The sequence below is a fragment of the Taudactylus pleione genome, unplaced genomic scaffold (assembly GCF_031769625.1).
Source record: "Taudactylus pleione unplaced genomic scaffold, aTauple2 ptg000070l, whole genome shotgun sequence".
Lineage (NCBI taxonomy): Eukaryota > Metazoa > Chordata > Amphibia > Anura > Myobatrachidae > Taudactylus > Taudactylus pleione.
In genome coordinates, this window is record NW_028284472.1 from 19,409,229 (window position 1) to 19,427,614 (window position 18,386).

General features: G+C 46.3%; 1 protein-coding gene across 1 annotated transcript in view; it reads right to left on the bottom strand.

Moving 5' to 3' along the window:
• The window catches only part of MFSD2B (MFSD2 lysolipid transporter B, sphingolipid), a 113,326-nt gene extending 97,139 nt beyond the window's left edge, over window positions 1-16,187 (bottom strand). The window contains exon 1 of the mRNA XM_088467382.1: window positions 16,143-16,187. Coding sequence (XP_088323508.1) covers window positions 16,143-16,163 — 21 coding nt within the window. The 5' untranslated portion in view covers window positions 16,164-16,187. The remainder of the gene's footprint in view (window positions 1-16,142) is intronic.
• Between the last annotated feature and the right edge of the window lie 2,199 nt (window positions 16,188-18,386).

The following is an 18,386-nucleotide window of genomic DNA, read 5'->3' on the forward strand; positions in this document are numbered from 1 at the left end:
GAAAAAACTAGAAAGCCCCGCAGTGGGGGGGGGCGGTGACGCGATTCGCGCTGAATCGCGTCATTGTGGCCCCGTCCCATGCTTCACAATACCAGAAATAACGGCATTGTGAAGAGGGGCGAGGCCATGATGACTGGATCGGACGGCTCCACCCCCAATGTGACGTCAATGGCCGCCCCCGCTGTTAGCCGACAATCAGCTCCCTCCCGGAACGCTGGAGCTGATTGTCGGCAAATATGCATAAAGCTGCATCCACAGTAAAATCACATAAACACACCCTGACCCAAACTAGATTCACTGAAACACACTCGGGTCCATAGAACCTTAGTACCCCCAAACAGAGGATCTAGGCGCAGTCATCTAGGCTGATTTTTTTTTCTATGTGGCTCAAATCCAGTATGATTTTAATGTTTCAACGGGACCACATCTTGCACAATGGCTGGTTTATTTGATTTGTTCACATTGTCTAACTAAATTGTTCATGTTTATTTATTAATATTTACTTATATAGTACCAGCAGGTTCTATTGCACTTTACAATTGGGAATAAAACAGCAATAAAACAAGACTGGATAATAACAGACAGGTAAGAGGTCTATGTTATTGTCCATCTGGTCTATTGGGCATTGCAAGAAGCCTGTATCTGACATTGGTCATTTAAAAAAAACCTGCTAGTTTGCCATTTCAATAGATCAAAGCGTAAATTCAATCTCAAACTTTTTCTGTCCTGGTACAGGCTGAGCCTCCCATATCCAAATATTCCGAAATACGGAATATTTTTAGCATGACTGAAATAGTAAAACCTTTGCTTTCTGACGGTTCAATGCACATAAACTTTGTTTAAGGCACAAAATTCTTAAAAATAAAGTATAAAACTATCTTCGGGCTGTGTGTATAAGGTGTATATGAAACATAAATTAAATTGCATGTATGTACACAAACTTTGTTTGAGCCACAAAATTATTGAAATATTGTATAAAATGACCTGCAGGCTGTGTGTATAAGGTGTATATAACACATAAATGCATCCTGTGTTTAGATTTGGGTCCCATTCGCAATATAGCTCATTATGGTATGCAAATATTCCAAAATATGGAATATTCCAATATCCAAAATCCCCCTGGTCCTATGCATTTTGGATATGGAAGACTCAACATGTACAGAGTATTTTTACATTCATATTTTTGAATGTTGGTACATTGGATTAACATGTATATTAGGTTTATTCCTTTAAATTGTGAACCCATTTTATAAGATTAATTAATTTGTGGGCAATTGGTGGCCTTCAAGAGATTTACCTGTAGCCATACACATAGGTCAGGAATTACACCCACCAGCCGTAACATTAAATCTACCTTCCTAATATTGTGTAGGTCCCCCTTGTGCTCTCTGAAGTTGTCCTGTGGTATTTGGCACAAAGACGTTAGCAGCAGATCCTGTAAGTCCTGTACATTGTGAGGTGGGTCCTCCATGGCTCGAACTTATCTTTCCGGCACATCCCACAAATGCTCGATCTGATTGAGATCTCGGGAATTCTGAGGTCAAGTCAACACCTTGATATTTCATTTTTAAGTCATGTTCCTCAAACCATTCCTGAACAATTGTTTGCAGTGTGGCAGAGCACATTATCCAGCTGGTGGAGGCCACTGCTATCAGGGAATACCGCTGCCAGGATGGGGGGTACTTAGACTGCAACAAAGTTTAGGTAGATGGCATGTGTCAAAGGAACATCTACATTAGGGTGGTCCACTTTAACATTGTCAAAAACAAAGATGATTGAATCACGCCTCCACATAGACTATTTTTGTTCATTATGATGTAGTAATTTATGTACCAAATTTTAGCTTTGTATGTTGTAGTTTAGTGGTCGCCCAGAAGTTTACTTAGTGTACTGGAAGCTGACACAAATGGAGATTATGCTTTCAAATGTCTTCTCATGTATATTCGGCTCTACTGGAGGCCCAGAAGTTGGAATTTTCAACCACTTTCAGAAAGATTGGAGAAGTATTGATAAAAATGTTTATAGTGCAATGGAAATTGCCCTCTTCCAAGATCCTGTATTAAACAGATTACGACAGGAAATGTTAGAATATTTACCAAATGCTCTGGAAAAACAGCAACCAAGAGACGATTATCGAGAGCTTTTGCATTTATCTCTTGTTTGTTGGTGTGGGAAATAGCAGGGAAATATTTCAAGCTCCTGGTCCTACTCAACACGCTCGATGGATGGGTAAAGGTATTTACGCTTTGAAAATAAATCTCTTCTAAATCAGTCCCAGTTAACACCTAGAGAGGCAAACAGCATGGTGAATTTGGCTTTGTTTGTAAAGGTGCCTACACACATAGCGATGTGCTCAATATCCGACATCCTGCACGATTTCCCTTGAAAACTCTCCTCGGCAGCTCTGCACACGATTTGGTGTTTGCAATGTCCAATCTTCAAACGATCTATCATGCAGCCAGACTTTTCTCCAGTGCATTGGGTCCCAGATTGGCAGATCTGCCCTACAGCTCGGCAGATCTGACGATGCGATGTACGACCAGCGGGGACACACATCACATCGTGATAGATTTGGGCGAATTTTACACGATCTGTCGATCCAAAGTGTCGGAATCAGCCAGATTGTGTAAAATATCGCTAGGTGTGTAGGCACCATTAGTCTGGTTTATGTAAAGTATTAGAATGAAGCGCCATTGGGAATTAGAGCACCATTTGACATACCTCTTAAGTCTCCTAAAAATCTACCCTGATGTACTGTAACAATTGGTAAGAAAGCTTACATTGCTTTTACCAGACACCTCTTATTTCTTTCAGAACACTTGGTAGCTTTAGCATTTTTTGACAATCGAGTGTCTATGAAAACCAAAGAAAAAATGGTAAAATATCTGAAACGTCCACAGCTACTCTATTTTCCGTGAAGTATTCAACTATCTGAGGACGCAGATCTAAGTCTAGAAAATTTCAATATAGGGCGACCCCTAAATATTGTTTGTTATTAAAATATTTTAATGTACTGCCCATTGATGTACTAAGGAATAGTCTTGTGGATAAAGAAAATTTTCATGATTTTTTTTGGACACTGCCTCCGCTGGCTTGCCTTTTTCCCATAGTGCATCCTGGTGCCATCTCTTCCCCAGGTAAACAACACACACGTACCCGGCCGTCCATGTGAGGTAAAGGACAAAATGATTAATCAGATCAGTCCACCTTCTTCCCTTGCTCCATGGTCCGATTCTGATGCTCACGTGCCCTTTGTAGGCGCTTCCAGTGGTGGACAGGGATAAGCATAGGCACTCAGACCGAGATGCTGCTATGCACTGTGTTCTGACACCTTTCTATGGGAAAGTTTTCTGAACTGCTCACCCTGAATATATATAATATATACATACATACATACATACATACATACAGTCAGGTGCATAAATATTGGGACATTGACAGAATTTTCATATTTTGGCCTCTATTCACCACCACAATGGCTTCGAAATGAAACAAACAAGATGTGCTTTAACTGCAGACTTTCAGATTTAATTTGAGGGTAATTACATCCAAATCTGGTGAACGGTGTAGGAATTACTACGGTTTCTATATGTGCCTCCCACTTTTTAAGGGGTCAAAAGTAATGGGACAAACTAAACAATCCTAAATTTAACTTTCACTTTTTAATACTTTGTTGCGAATCCTTTGCAGGCAATTACAGCCTGAAGTCTGGAACGCATAGACATCACCAGACGCTGGGTTTCATCCCTGGTGATGCTCTGCCAGGCCTCTACTGCAAATGTCTTCAGTTCCTGCTTGTTCATTGGGCATTTTCCCTTCAGTTTTGTCTTCATCAAGTGAAATACATGCTCAATCGGATTCAGGTCAGGGGATTGACTTGGCCATTGCATAACATTCCACTTTTTAGCCTTAAAAAACTCTTTGGTTGCTTTTGCAGTATGCTTCGGGTCATTGTTCATCTGCACTGTGAAGCGCCGTCCAATGAGTTCTGAAGCATTTGACTGAATATGAGCATATAATATTGCCCGAAACACTTCAGAATTCATTCCGCTGCTTTTGTCAGCAGTCACATCATCAATAAATACAAGGGAACCAGTTCCATTGGCAGCCATAGATGCCCACGCCATGACACTACCACCACCATGCTTCACTGATGAGGTGGTATGTTTTGGATCATGAGCAGTTCCTTTCCTTCTCCATACTCTTCTCTTCCCATCACTCTGGTACAAGTTGATCTTTGTCTCATCTGTCCATAGGATGTTGTTCCAGAACTGTAATGGCTTTTTTAGATGTTGTTTGGCAAACTCTAATCTGGTCTTCCTGCTTTCGTGGCTCACCAATGGTTTACATCTTGTGGTGAACCCTCTATATTCACTCTTGTGAAGTCTTCTCTTGATTGTTGACTTTGACACATATATACCTACCTCTTGGAGAGTGTTCTTGATTTGGCCAACTGTTGTGAAGGGGTTTTTCTTCACCTGGGAAATAATTCTTCTGTCATCTACCACAGTTGTTTTCCGTGGTCTTCCGGGTCTTTTGGTGTTGCTGAGCTCGCCGATGCGTTCTCTCTTTTTAAGAATGTTCCACCAGTTGATTTGGCCACACCTAATGTTTTTGCCATCTCTCTGATGGGATTGTTTTGATTTTTCAGCCTAATGATGGCTTGCTTCACTGATAGTGACAGCTCTTTGGATCTCATATTGAGAGTTAACAGCAACTGATTCCAAATGCAAATGTCACACCTAGAATCAACTCCAGACCTTTTACCTGCTTAATTGATAATGAAATAACGAAGGAATAGCCCACACCTGTCCATGAAATAGTGTTTGAGTTGAAAGTCCCATTACTTTTGGCCCCTTAAAAAGTGGGAGGCACATATAGAAACCCTTGTAATTCCTACACTGTTCACCTGATTTGGATGCAATTACCCTCAAATTAAGTCTGAAAGTCTGCAGTGAAAGCACATCTTGTTTGTTTCATTTCAAAGCCATTGTGGTGGTGAATAGAGGCCAGAATATAAAAATTATGTCAATGTCCCAATATGTGTGTGCGTATATATATATATATATATATATATATATATATATATATATAATGGGAGGTGTTACCTGATGAGACTAATTGCAGGCACAAAAACAGACAAATCTCAGGTGCACAACTCCAAATTATTAATAATATATAAATGCAATATCATTTTGCAATCAATAGAGGTTTTTAGCATAATCATGGCCAAGTTTATGGGCCTACCCACCATATCCAGGTAACTTCTGTAGGGTAGGTCCCTAACATACTACGATTCAAATCCAGAGCGCAGGACACCCCCAAACTAGCCCAACTAAGCTGCCCCAGGGCACCGCCATAGTAAGAAAAGTGCAGTGTAAAAGAGACACAGTCCAGAAATTCTTCCCATATACTCCATTTAAAGTGCTTTATTGCACACCTGAGGTAAAGGAGACGCCCTCAGTCTGGATTAGCACCCCTACCTTATTGGTTTAAAAGCATGGAGTCTTGTAATGAATATGCACACTGGTATTCGGCACAATTCTAGGTCAGTCCTACAAGTTATATACTGCAGTTAATAATAATAATAATAATAATAATAATAACAGTTTCTTATATAGCGCAGTATATTCCGTTGCGCTTTACAATTGTAAACATTAATAGAACAAAACTGGGTAATAACAGACAGATAATATGAGATATGTAAGAACTTACCCTTGTTATCTCTATTTCTACGAAGTCCATAGGGTTCCACAGGATACCTTGGGGTATAGGTGTGACGTCAGTCATCGGGCACCAAAGAGTTAAGCTTTCATCCTCCCAGGATGCACTAGGTCCCCCTCCTATACCCCCCGCCCCCGAGCCAAGGCATCTGTTAGTTACCAAGCCATAGGCCGGAGGAGGAGAAGGAAGAGAGAGAAAAAAAGATCTGGACACATACAAGAATCACATTCCTCACCAGAGGGAGACGGAAAACCCGGTGACCAGAGCAAAGCCCATCTGCAGCACAGGTGCGAAAGGGCGGGAGTCCTGTGGAACCCTATGGACTTCGTAGAAATAGAGATAACAAAAGGTAAGTTCTTACCATATCTCATATTTTCTACTTCAGGGTCCATAGGGTATCCACAGGATACCTTGGGGATGTCCCAAAGCAGTATCCTTTAAGAGTGGGGACGCTCCTGTGCAGAAAGGAGAATCCGCCGCCCGAAGGAAGCATCCTGAGAGGCGAAGGTGTCAAACCTGTAATACCTCACGAAGGTATGGACAGAAGACCACGTAGCAGCCTTGCAGATCTGGACTGCAGAGGCACCACGTCGAGCTGCCCACGAAGGACCCACAGACCTAGTGGAATGAGCCTTCACAGAAGGAGGAACCGGCAAGCCTTCATGAAGATAAGCTTCAGAAATAGCCATACGGATCCAGGCTGCCAAAGTTTGCTTTGAAGCAGGCCAACCCTTTTTACGGAAGCCATAGAGGACAAACAAAGCGTCCGACTTCCTAAACGAAGAAGTGCGGTCAACATAAATCCTTAAGGCCCGCACAACATCCAAAGAGGCCTCACCCACGGAAAGACCCGGTGAGTTAAAGGCCGGAACAACGATTTCCTCGTTAACATGAAACTGGGAAACAACTTTGGGAAGAAACTCGGGCCGAGTGCGGAGCACTGCCCTGTTCCCATGAAAAACCAAGAAAGGGGGTCTACAAGAAAGAGCCCCTAATTCAGAAACACGTCTGGCTGAAGCAATAGCCAGAAGGAAAACAGTCTTAGCTGTTTTAAGATCCACTGAGCCCAGTGGTTCAAACGGCGGTCCTTGGAGAGCCCTCAGGACCACAGCCAAATCCCAAGGCGCCACAGGTGGAACAAAGGGCGGCTGAATGCGGACAACACCTTGCATAAAGGTGCGCACATCCGGGATTGTAGCAATCCTACGGTGAAACCAGACAGACAGGGTCGAAACCTGTACCTTCAAAGAAGCAAGGCAAAGCCCATGATCTAGTCCCGCTTGTAGGAAGGCGAGAATCCGAGACAGACGAAACTCCCGCGGTGCATAACCTCTCGGTCGACACCACTGGAAGAACGTATGCGATGGTATATCCTCGCGGAAGACGGTTTCCGAGCTCGTAACATGGTACGCACCACAGAGCTGGAAAACCCCCGGGACCTCAGCATAGCCATCTCAACAGCCACGCCGTCAAAGACAGCCGCGTCAGGTCCGGGTGAAGACAAGGACCCTGAGACAGAAGGTCCGGTCGTAGCAGCAACCGCAGAGGACTGACCACGGACAGACCCTGAAGGTCTGAGAACCAGTGCCGTCTGGGCCACGCGGGAGCTATCAACAGGAGCGTCCCTCCTTCCTGTTTGAATTTCCGGATTACCCATGGAAGAAGGGAGACCGGAGGGAACAGGTATGCGAACCGGAACGTCCACCGGACGGACAGAGCATCCACCAGAGACGCCCCCTTCGTCTCTTGTGCGAGACCCGTACACCGGCAACTTGTTGTTGTGCCGGGACGCCATGAGCTCGATCTCTGGAAGACCCCACCTGTCCACCAGCAGTTGAAAAACGTCCGGGTGTAGGGACCATTCCCCCGGATGAACGTCCTGGCGACTTAGAAAGTCCGCTTCCCAATTTAGCACTCCCGGGATGAAGACCGCTGATATGGCCGGAAGATTGCGCTCCGCCCAAACCAGGATCCGAGAGACCTCTACGAGAGCCGCCCGACTGAGAGTTCCTCCTTGCCTGTTTATGTAGGCCACGGTGGTAGCGTTGTCCGACTGGACCTGCACCGGGTGACCCTGGAGAAACCGCTGTGCCTGCAGGAGAGCATTGAAGACCGCACGGAGTTCCAAGATATTTATTGGAAGCTCCGCTTCGGTCGGCGTCCACCTGCCCTGGAACAAGTGTGGACCCGAAACTGCTCCCCAGCCCCGAAGACTGGCGTCCGTTGTCAACAGGACCCAATTTGGAACCCAGAACGGACGTCCCATGTTGAGGTGGGTCGTCTGTAACCACCAAGCAAGGGACAGGCGAACCTCCGGGGTGAGCACAATCGTCTGGGACTTCAGAGACTGAGGCAGCCCGTTTCACTTGGACAGGATCAGGTGCTGCAGAGGTCTGGAGTGAAACTGGGCGTATTCCACCATGTCGAACACCGACACCATGGAGCCCAGTAACCTCATCGCCGAGTGTAGGGACACCCGGCGGCTGTGCAGACAACTGCGCACCCTTGACTGTAAAGCAGAGATCTTGTCCTCCGTCACGAAGAGCCTTTGCTGTCCCGAGTCCAATAAGGCTCCAAGATGCAGAATCCTCCGAGACGGGATTAGAGTGGACTTCTGCCAGTTGATTAGCCAGCCGTGCCGTTGCAGCAGTGCAATGGTCAGGTCCAAGTGGCGTAACAGGAGCTCTGGAGATCCTGTCACCAATAACAGGTCGTCCTAGTGCGGCAACATGCAGACTCCCTGCAGCCGCAGAGAAGCCGCCATGACCGCCATCACCTTGGTGAAAACACGTGGTGCTATCGCCAGGCCAAAAGGTAACGTCCGAAACTGGAAGTGGTCGCTGCGGATTGCAAACCTGAGGAACTGTTGATGGCGCAAAAGAATAGGGACATGCAGGTAAGAGTCCTGTATGTCCAATGACAGCATGTAGTCCCCAGGTTCCAGCGCCAGAATGATGGACCGTAGGGTCTCCATCCGAAACTTCGGTACCCGCAAAGACCTGTTGAGTGCTTTGAGGTTGAGAATCGGACGATACGACCCATTGGGTTTCTGTACCAAAAAAAGATTTGAATAGAAACCCTGGCCCCTCTGGGAGAATGGAACAGGCACTATAACTCCAGCCTAGAGCATAGTGTGCAATACCTTCCGCAGCTCCGTAGCCTTGTTCCGGTCTGATGGTAGACCCGTGGTGAAGAATCGAACCGGGGGTCTGTGCCGGAGAGGGCGTACCCGTGGGAGACCACCTCCAGAACCCAAGTGTCTGTCGTAGTGGTCGACCAACACTGGGCGAACTGCAGCAGGCGGCCTCCCACCCTGGGATCCCCCAAAGGGAGGCCCGGACCGTCAGGCCGCAGGCTTGTCATCTGGCTTGGGGGCCGGACATCTGGTACTCCATGTCTGCTTCGGGGGCTTGACCGATTTCTTAGGGCCAGCCTGTCGAGGAAACGACTGTGGTTTGGGCCTGCCCTGGGCCCTAGATGACCGAAAGGACGATGGTCCAGAACCAGAAGGAGCAGCGGCCGACGGGAGACAAGCCGATTTGGCTGCTGCCAGCGTGGCCACAATCTTATCCAGATCCGGACCGAAGAGAACTTCTCCGGTAAACGGCAACGGCTCCAGACCCTTTTTGGAATCTGCGTCCACCTTCCAGGATCGCAGCCACAAGGTGTGACGAGCAGCTACCGCTGCTGAAGAAATCCTAGACACCAGAGTACTAATGTCTAGGGCCGCCTCGTTTATGTAGGTGGCCGAATCACGGAGATTGCCAATCAACTCCGCCTGTTCGGCCGGACAGTCGGAATCAATAGAAGCCGCTAATGAATCCGCCCAGCGCTCAATCGCTCTGGCAACCCAGCAAATGGCCATAGCCGGCCGTGCTGCCCCCCCCACAAGGGAATAAGCGGACTTCAGGCAGATCTCCACCTTGCGGTCCGTAGCATCCTTAAGGGAGGACATGGATGGCATCGGCAATGTGGCACTACGGACAAGACGGGTCACGTGAGAATCCACCTGTGGAGGGGATTCCCACTTTGCAAAATAATTATCCGCGAACGGATAAGCCACCGCCAGGCATCTCTGCGGCTGGTATCTTTTGCCAGGCTGTTTCCACGCCTCCTCTAAATGGTCCACCAACTGACCCGAAAGAGGAAAGACTGTGGCATCGCCCTTCACATCCTTGAAAAAGGCATACTTAGATTTAGCCGCTGGGGGAACTTCGTCCTCAATCACCAAGGCTGTGCGGACCGCCCGAATAAGTCCAGGAATATATACTTTGGACTTAGCATCAGCGTCCTTAGCATGGAGAGGTTCCTGATCGTAAGGATCCAGAATCTCCCCAGCAGACGTCCCCTCGTCATCCACATAAGGAGCCGACAGAGACGCCACCGGCCGTTTATGCGGCCGCATCACAGAATCCCCTTGCAACACATCCGACAAGTGCTGTACAGAACTCGTCAGGGAGTTAACCCACGCTGGCTCCTGAGAAACCGGGAGCGGGGAAATAGGGAGACTGTGGGGTACCACCAATTGTCGTGGGAAACCCTGCATGGGTGACGACACCACTGACTGCTGGGACAAACCCATCGGTGTAAACGCGGGCTGCGGAGCTAACTGGCCCACTAAGGCTGTAAGTGCTTGAGCGAAACAAGCCCAGGGCGGCTCCTGTACCGGTGCAGTAACCGTAAGAGGCCGCGCCATAGACAAACACTGCCGGCAGAGGCCCTCCGCGTTACCCTCCCCCTCCGCTAACGGTACTTTACACGTAGTACACTGTAGCCGGAGGGGAAAATCACTTTCAGACATGATGGCACCACGTATGTGACCCCTCTCACCAATTATATATTTAAGAGGCGAGAGACCACCCTGCAGCACCGCACCGCAAGGGTTTAGCAGAAAAAACAGGGACAGTATAAAGCTGACAGTTTAGAAAAAAAGTTACAGGCAGCAGCGCTAGCACAGTCACATACAATGCAGAGAAATAACAATTCCTGCACTAACAGCGCTGATCACTCAACTACACAGACACAGGGCCTGGTAGGACACAGCGCTGCATACACAGACCTGACCACAGCGGAGGAGAGGTATGCCGGGGGACCCAGACCACGATGCTTCCAATGCAGGCTTCCAGCAGCGTTCACTATGCTTCAGATAAGATGGCCACCGAGGAGCAGAGAGAAGGCTGGCCTGGGGGAGGAGCGCTGACACAGGGCCAGTCAGCACAGTGCAGAGAGGGCTGTGTGCAGCGGGGGAGGCGCCGGCTGTGAGACAGGGAAGGCGCGCTCCCCTGGCATGCATTTAACCCCTGGGACGCCGCAGCGCTACCTCTCTGCTGCGGTCCGCTGTCCCAGGGGGTAGTGGAAGCGCAGGTTGGTCGCCTGGCTCCACGCTGCAGCCAGTCCCCAGGGAGCCCCCTGCCTGGGGACTTAGGACCATGTGATCAGCGGGGACCCCCTGCGGGACCCCGCTGCTTACCTCTGTCCCCCTTGAATCCGGCCATGGTCCAGAACATCTGGGGTCACCGCTAGCTGTTACCCCAGATGTCCACCAGCATCCCCGGATCAGTACCGGCGTTCTGGTACCGGCGGGGTGTAGGGAAGACAGCATGGAACGTCAGGACTGACTGTCCATGCTGTTCATCCAGATGTGCAGCCACAGCTGCATGAAGAAAAAGCTTCAGGGGCTCTTCTAAGCCCCCCTCTAGCAGGTGCCTCCGACTACGGCCGGGCACCAAACGAAACTGAGATGCCTTGGCTCGGGGGCGGGGTATAGGAGGGGGACCTAGTGCATCCTGGGAGGCTGAAAGCTTAACTCTTTGGTGCCCGATGACTGACGTCACACCTATACCCCAAGGTATCCTGTGGATACCCTATGGACCCTGAAGTAGAAATATAGGTAGGAAGGCCCTGCTCGCAAGCTTACAATCTATAGGGAATTAGGCATTGATACACAAGGATAGGTGCTATATATTGCATTTGGTCCCGCCAGAATGCACAGTTTCTTGGTTGGCTGCATGATCCAGTCACATAGGAATGTCGACCAAATGTCATGAGGATGTGAGAGAAAGACAATGTGTGAGATTGTGTGTGGACTGTAAAAAGGGGATGTAATTAGATATGGAAGCTATGAAGGTTATGTGTGAGGTTCTGGAATTTGATAAGCTTTCCTGAAGAGGTGAGTTTTCAGGGATTGCTTGAAGGATTGGAGACTAGATGAAAGTCTTATTGTGCGAGGTAGTTCATTCCATAGAGTGGGTGCAGCGCGAAGAAAGTCCTGTAACCGTGAATGGGAGCAAGTAACGCATGGGGTTGAGAGACGCAGATCTTGTGCTGAGCGGAGAGGTCGGGTTGGGAGATATTTTGAGATGAGTGCAGAGATGTATATTGGTGTAGTTTGGTTAATGGCCTTATGTGTAAGTAAGAGTATTTTGTATTGAATACGGTAGAAAACCGGCAACCAATGGAGGGACTGACAGAGCGGGGCAGCAGAAGAAGAACGTTTTGCAAGGAAGATAAGCCTTGCAGCTGCATTCATAATGGATTGTAATGGTGATAGCCTGTTTTTGGGAAGACCAGTAAGGAGGCTATTGCAATAGTCAATGCGGGAAATAATAAGTGCATGGATTAGAGTTTTTGCAGTGTCTTGTGTGAGATATGGTCGAATTTTGAATATGTTTTTTAAGTGTATGTAACATGATTTTGAGACAGATTGAATGTGGGGAACAGAGGACAGTTCAGAGTCAAGGATGACACCAAGGCAGCGAGCTTGTGGGGCGGGGTGGATTGTTGAGTTATCAACAGTGATAAAGAGATCAGATTGGTAACTGTTATTGGCCGGTGGAAATATAATTAATTCTGTTTTAGAAATATTAAGTTTCAGGTGGCGAGATGACATCCAAGATGAAATGGCAGAAAGACATTCAGTGACACGGACCAATACAGATGGAGATAAATCTGGAGAGGATAGGTAGATTTGAGTATCATCCGCATACAGATGGTACTGAAATCCAAAAGAGCTGATTAGTTTGCCAAGAGAGGTGGTATAGATTGAGAATAGCAGAGGACCTAAGACAGAGCCTTGCGGTACTCCAACTGATAGAGGTAGCGAAGAGGAGGCAGAATCAGAAAAATGAACAGTAAAAGAGCGATCAGATAGGTAGGAAGAAAACCAAGAAAGAGCTGTGCCCTTAAGACCTATGGATTGTAGTGTTTGTATGAGAAGAGAGTGGTCAACAGTGCCAAAAGCAGCAGAGAGATCTAGAAGAATTAGAAGTGAATAATGGCCTTTAGCCTTGGCAGTGACAAGATCATTTACTACCTTAGTCAGTGCTGTCTCTGTGGAGTGTTGGGAACGAAAGGCGGATTGAAGTGGGTCCAATAAGTTGTGTGAGTTAAGAAAGTGTGTCAGGCGGGTGTGGACAAGTCTCTTAAGTAGCTTGGAGGGGCATGGGAGCTGGGAGATAGGACGGTAATTTGAGAGAGTACTAGGGTCAGAATTTTGTTTTTCAGAATGGGAGTAATCACTGCGTGCTTGAACAGTGATGGAAAGTTGCCAGTAGAGAGAGAGAGAGATTACAGATTTTAGTTAGGGTTGGGATAAGCACAGGAGACAAAGCTTTACTGATTTGTGAGGGTACAGGATCTAGAGGAGAGGTAATAGAGTAGGAGGATGAGAAGAGTGTAGATACTTCATCTTCGTTTGTGAGATCAAATGAGGAGAATGTGCCAGAGGGTTCAGGTAGGGAATTGAGCAGGTCACTAGCTGAGGAAGAGCCTACTATTTCATTTCAGATCTTATCAATCTTGTCCCTAAAATAGGAAGCAAGATCTTGTGCACAGATAGTAGCAGGTGGTTTGGGTGATGGAGGGGTAAGAAGCAGTTTAAATGTATTAAAAAGTTGCTTTGGATTAGAAGCTTGAGCAGAGATTAGAGATTGGAAATATGTTTGTTTGGCAGTGTCCAGAGCAGTACGATAAGAGTTGTAGATAGTCTTATATGTGAGGAAGTCACTTGGAGTATTAGACTTTCGACACTGACGTTCAACTTTACGCGAGAGTTTTTGTAGATGCCTTGTTAAGCTAGAATGCCACGGTTGACGTCTAACTCTACGTGGTGTGTGATGGGTAGCTGGAGCTACTTCATCGAGGGCTTTTTCTAGAATCTGGTTTAGGTGTGATGCAGCAGTCTCAGGAGAAGTGAATGTAGAAATTGGCGAAAGCTGTTGTTTTAGAGAGGTAGATAGTTGTTGAAGGTTAATGGCATTAATATTTCTACGGGTTTTGGGTTTAGGTTTGGTTGATTTCAATGATGTTGATGTAATGGAGGAGAGTGTGCAGGTGATAAGGTTATGATCTGAGAGAGGGAAAGGAGCATTAGTGAAATCAGAAACTGAGCATAGTCTGGTGAATACAAGATCAAGACAGTGGCCCTCCTGATGAGTAGAGCAGTCCATTGGGAGAGGCCAAGAGAGGATGTTAAAGAGAGTAGTTTGGAGGCATGAGGAGATTGTGTACTGTCAATGGGGATATTGAAATCACCCATAATGATGGTGGAGATGTCTGAGGATAGGAAGTGAGGGAGCCAGGCAGAAAAGTGTTCCAGAAATTGTTGGGGTGGCCCAGGTGGGCGGTAGATAACAGCAACTCGCAGAGAGAAAGGGGTGAAAGTCCTAATAGAATGCACTTCAAATGATGTAAATGTAAGTGAAGGTACCTGTGGGAGAACTGTGTATGTGAAAGATTGGGACAGTAATATTCCTACCCCACCTCCTTTACTATCACCAGGCCTGGAGGTGTGTGAGAAGTGTAGGTTACCATTGAAAGTGCAGCAGGGGAGACAGTGTCTGATTGTGTAAGCCATGTTTCTGTTATTGCCAGAAGGTTGAGGTTGGTTGAAATAAAGAGGTCGTGGATGGATGTTAGCTTATTGCAGACAGAGCGTGCATTCCATAAGGCACATTTTAGTGACTTGGATGGTGAAGGGAGGCACGCAATGTTTATGAGGTTAGCTGGATTTATAGTTCGTTGTGGGTGTGGCATGTAGGTTGAGCCTGGATTTGGTGATATGTCACCAGCTAATAGAAGCAGCAGGAGAGAGATATAAATATAACTGTTGGATTTGTCCGAAAGTTTTCTATGGCGACAGGTTGTAAATGTTATTTTCAGTGTGTGTAGATAATTTAAGAGCTCATGTGTGTTCATAAGTGGAGAGTAGATTAAAGAGGCAGCAATATGTACAGAAAAGTGAGCTGCAGGAAGAGTAGTAAAGCATGTAGTAGCCATAGAGAGTATTCCATGGAGTGAGATTATAAAAAGAAGTTTTTGATACATTGTCTTTTTTTTGTATTTGGGGAAAAAAATTACATTTTCTAAGTAATGGGTTTGTAATTACCTGGTCTTCAATATTATTCAATGTTGTTCAACTGTTATTTAACTGTTCAGAAAGCACACTTGATTTTAACCACTTAATGCATAACCACATCAAGCTGCCCTAAGACTGAATGTTACGAAATAGTATGCCTGATTAAGACACTAGCTTACATCTGAGCCAATTGGTCAGCTGGTTGAAATGCAGATTGATCAGTGGACATATAATGCAAAGTTTAAGTAAACAGGCAGTATGGCACTATAAACTATGCTTCAGTGATCCCCATCCAAACACAGGTCATGACTATGGCTAGCAAGTCAAAAAAGATTCACAGACATTTAAACAATACTAATTACAAACATGTACAGCATTAAACACATACTTTAAATACACAGCTAATTTTGCATTAATGCAACTATAGATTAGGAGTTGTGGTTTGCAGGATGTCAAATAATATCACATACATTGCCTAGACAGCTGATGGTGCATGGGGGTTAATGCAAACTCTGACAGTTGTACTCAGCAAGGACAATCACATACATCTGAGCCAATTGATCAGTAGTGCAACTTTGGTTCATTTTTGGGGTGTGGGTCCCCCTGGATTGCCTTTGTTGATCTGTTTCAGGGCACCGCATTATAACACATTTTTCTTTTATAACACATTTTAACCCTTCACTGTTTGTTTATTATATATGTACCTCACTTTTTATTTTCGTTCTTTGTATGCAGCAGTAGCTTCTCCTAACTAATCTCTTTTACACTGCACTTTTCTTACTATGGAGGTGCCCTGGGGTGGCTTAGCTGGGCTAGTTTGTTATTGCATTTATATATTATTAATAATTTTGAGTTGTGCACCTGAGATTTGTCTGTTTTTGTACCTTTCTATCATAGCCTGTATCAACTTTTTCATCAGTTTGTGCTACAGTAGTTCTTCTGTGGGATAGGACCAGATAACTAGCCTTCCCTCCCTGCACACATCAATGAGCCTTGGGCACCCTACACCCTGTTGCTGGTTCCCCATATGTCCTTCCATTGACCACTTTTGGTAGGTACTAACCTCTGCATCCTGGGACCACATACCGTCCGTTTTGGAGATGCTCTGACCCAGTTGTCTATCCATCACATTTTGTCCCTTGTCAAAGCTGCTCAGAGGCTTACTGCTGCCCATTTCTCCTGCTTCCAACACATCAACATCAAGAACCGACTGTTCACTTGCTGCCTAATATATCCCATCCCTTGCCAGGTGCCATTGTAATCAGACAATCAATGTTATTCATTTTGCAGGTCTGTGGTTTTAATGTTACAGCTGTTGGGTGTATTTCCTAAACTATTAGCACTATGCAATCACACTGGAAAACCAATATGGTTAGATGGATGGACGAGCAATATCTACCCAGTAATGTACATATAGTATGCACAGAGGTGTAATATAGGAATATACATTAGCTTGCACTCAGATGTAACAGGTATCACTGAAAATGGTCTTTCTTAATCTAATGGCAATTTCAAAAGAATTTTTTTAGCCCAAGGTAACTAATCCCATCACATTGTGCAGTGACAGAGCTGGGGGCTTGGTATTATGGACTCTTAACTGGAAATCAGCCTGGATCTTCATCATTCCAGAGTCAAAAGGACCCTGAAGTGGAAAGAGAGTCCTCAACACTGGAGCCTAATGTCCTTATAGGGGAGACAAGGGATACAGGGCCAGGGTCACTTCCACCAGAAGGCTTGTGTAGGCCCCTTTTTCAGAGTTTACTCAAAACCAAACACCCCCCCCCCATAAAGCGCAAAGCCTCTGACAACTTGGGAGAGGGCTGCAGTTAACAATTGTAACAAGAACTGCAGTTCTAACCACTAGCGATTAATGCTTTCCTCCCTACTCTGACGTCAGGACGTCTAGCCTTAACTTTATGGTGCACCTAATAGGGTTATAGCAAGGCGAGAGAGATTTAACCTTTCACCATGAGCAACACAGGAAGAGCCTACTTGTAACAGAAGGTATTCACATGGTCAGGCATGGTTCATATATACGATGTGACCCCACCAAGCTCAAGAAGAACTGAATCAGCTCAGACAGGCCAGCATGGACACAATCAACTCATACTAGTGATCTTAAACCACTCTGTAGAGCAATCAGCTGGCCAAGTGGCAAGTAAGGAGCCATGATTTGCATCTCTCTACCCAGAATTCCAAGGAAAAGGGTCAAAGCAGGTACATTTTAGGGACAGGTGAGAACCACTTCGTATGCATTTTGTTCCCCTTTTTGTGGTGGTTGACAGGACCCTTCTCCCATGTGACTCTTCCTCCTGCTACAGCATTTGCATCTTTTGTTACACAGTGTCCAGATCACAAATATAATCAGTATCAACAATAGCTGAAATCCATATTCTGGGCTTACAGGAGCACAGACATCACAGTGATCCCATGAAGAAAGAGGATATGAAAAACAAAAACCTGTTGTGAACACTTGATAAGCTCCTGTGGTGCAGCTACAGTAAGAGGGTTTCATATGCTCTTTTTCTAGAGGGTGCTGACATGGTTCATCTCACCCAAAAATAAACAAGAAAGTCACCTCTCTCCAATACTAGTTGTAGCCCTTAGATTCACAGGTCAGGAGAGGAGGACAAAAGGGAGGCTACAAGCAGGAGACCTAAACCCAGGGGAAGACAGGAGGGAGGCTACAAGCAGGAGACCTAAACCCAGGGGAAGACAGGAGGGAGGCTACAATCAGGAGACCTAAACCCAGGGGAAGACATTAGGGAGGCTACAATCAGGAGACCTGAAGCCTGGGGAGGACAGGAGGGAGGCTACAATCAGGAGACATAAACCCTGGAAGGGCGGCTACAAATCGGGAGACAAACCCTGGGAAGGACAGGGGGCACAAGTGCAGACAAGAACTAGGGATGGCCATCAGTATGGTATCCATCAATTGTTACCATTGTTGTTTTTGCAGCTGGTTCTGCTTCTTACTGAGAGCCGGGGACGGGGCTGAGCTGTGAATGACAGCTCAGCCTGTAAAAATGCAGGACATCCAACAACCATCGAGCATATAGCTACCATCAATGGCGGGGAACCATCTGGTTCTCAGTCATCGATGTTGAATACTTTTACCATCAACCATAAACAATCGATGATTTTGAATCATCAATGGACGAACCTAATAGGAACCCCGTGGAGAACCGGGGAATACATAGAGACATTAAGACTAAGGGCTGTAAGGCACAGACATGAAACCAATAAGGCACAGGGCAGATATGAAGCACTGGAGGGGTAGTGGATGTAGAGAAAACAAAATATGTAT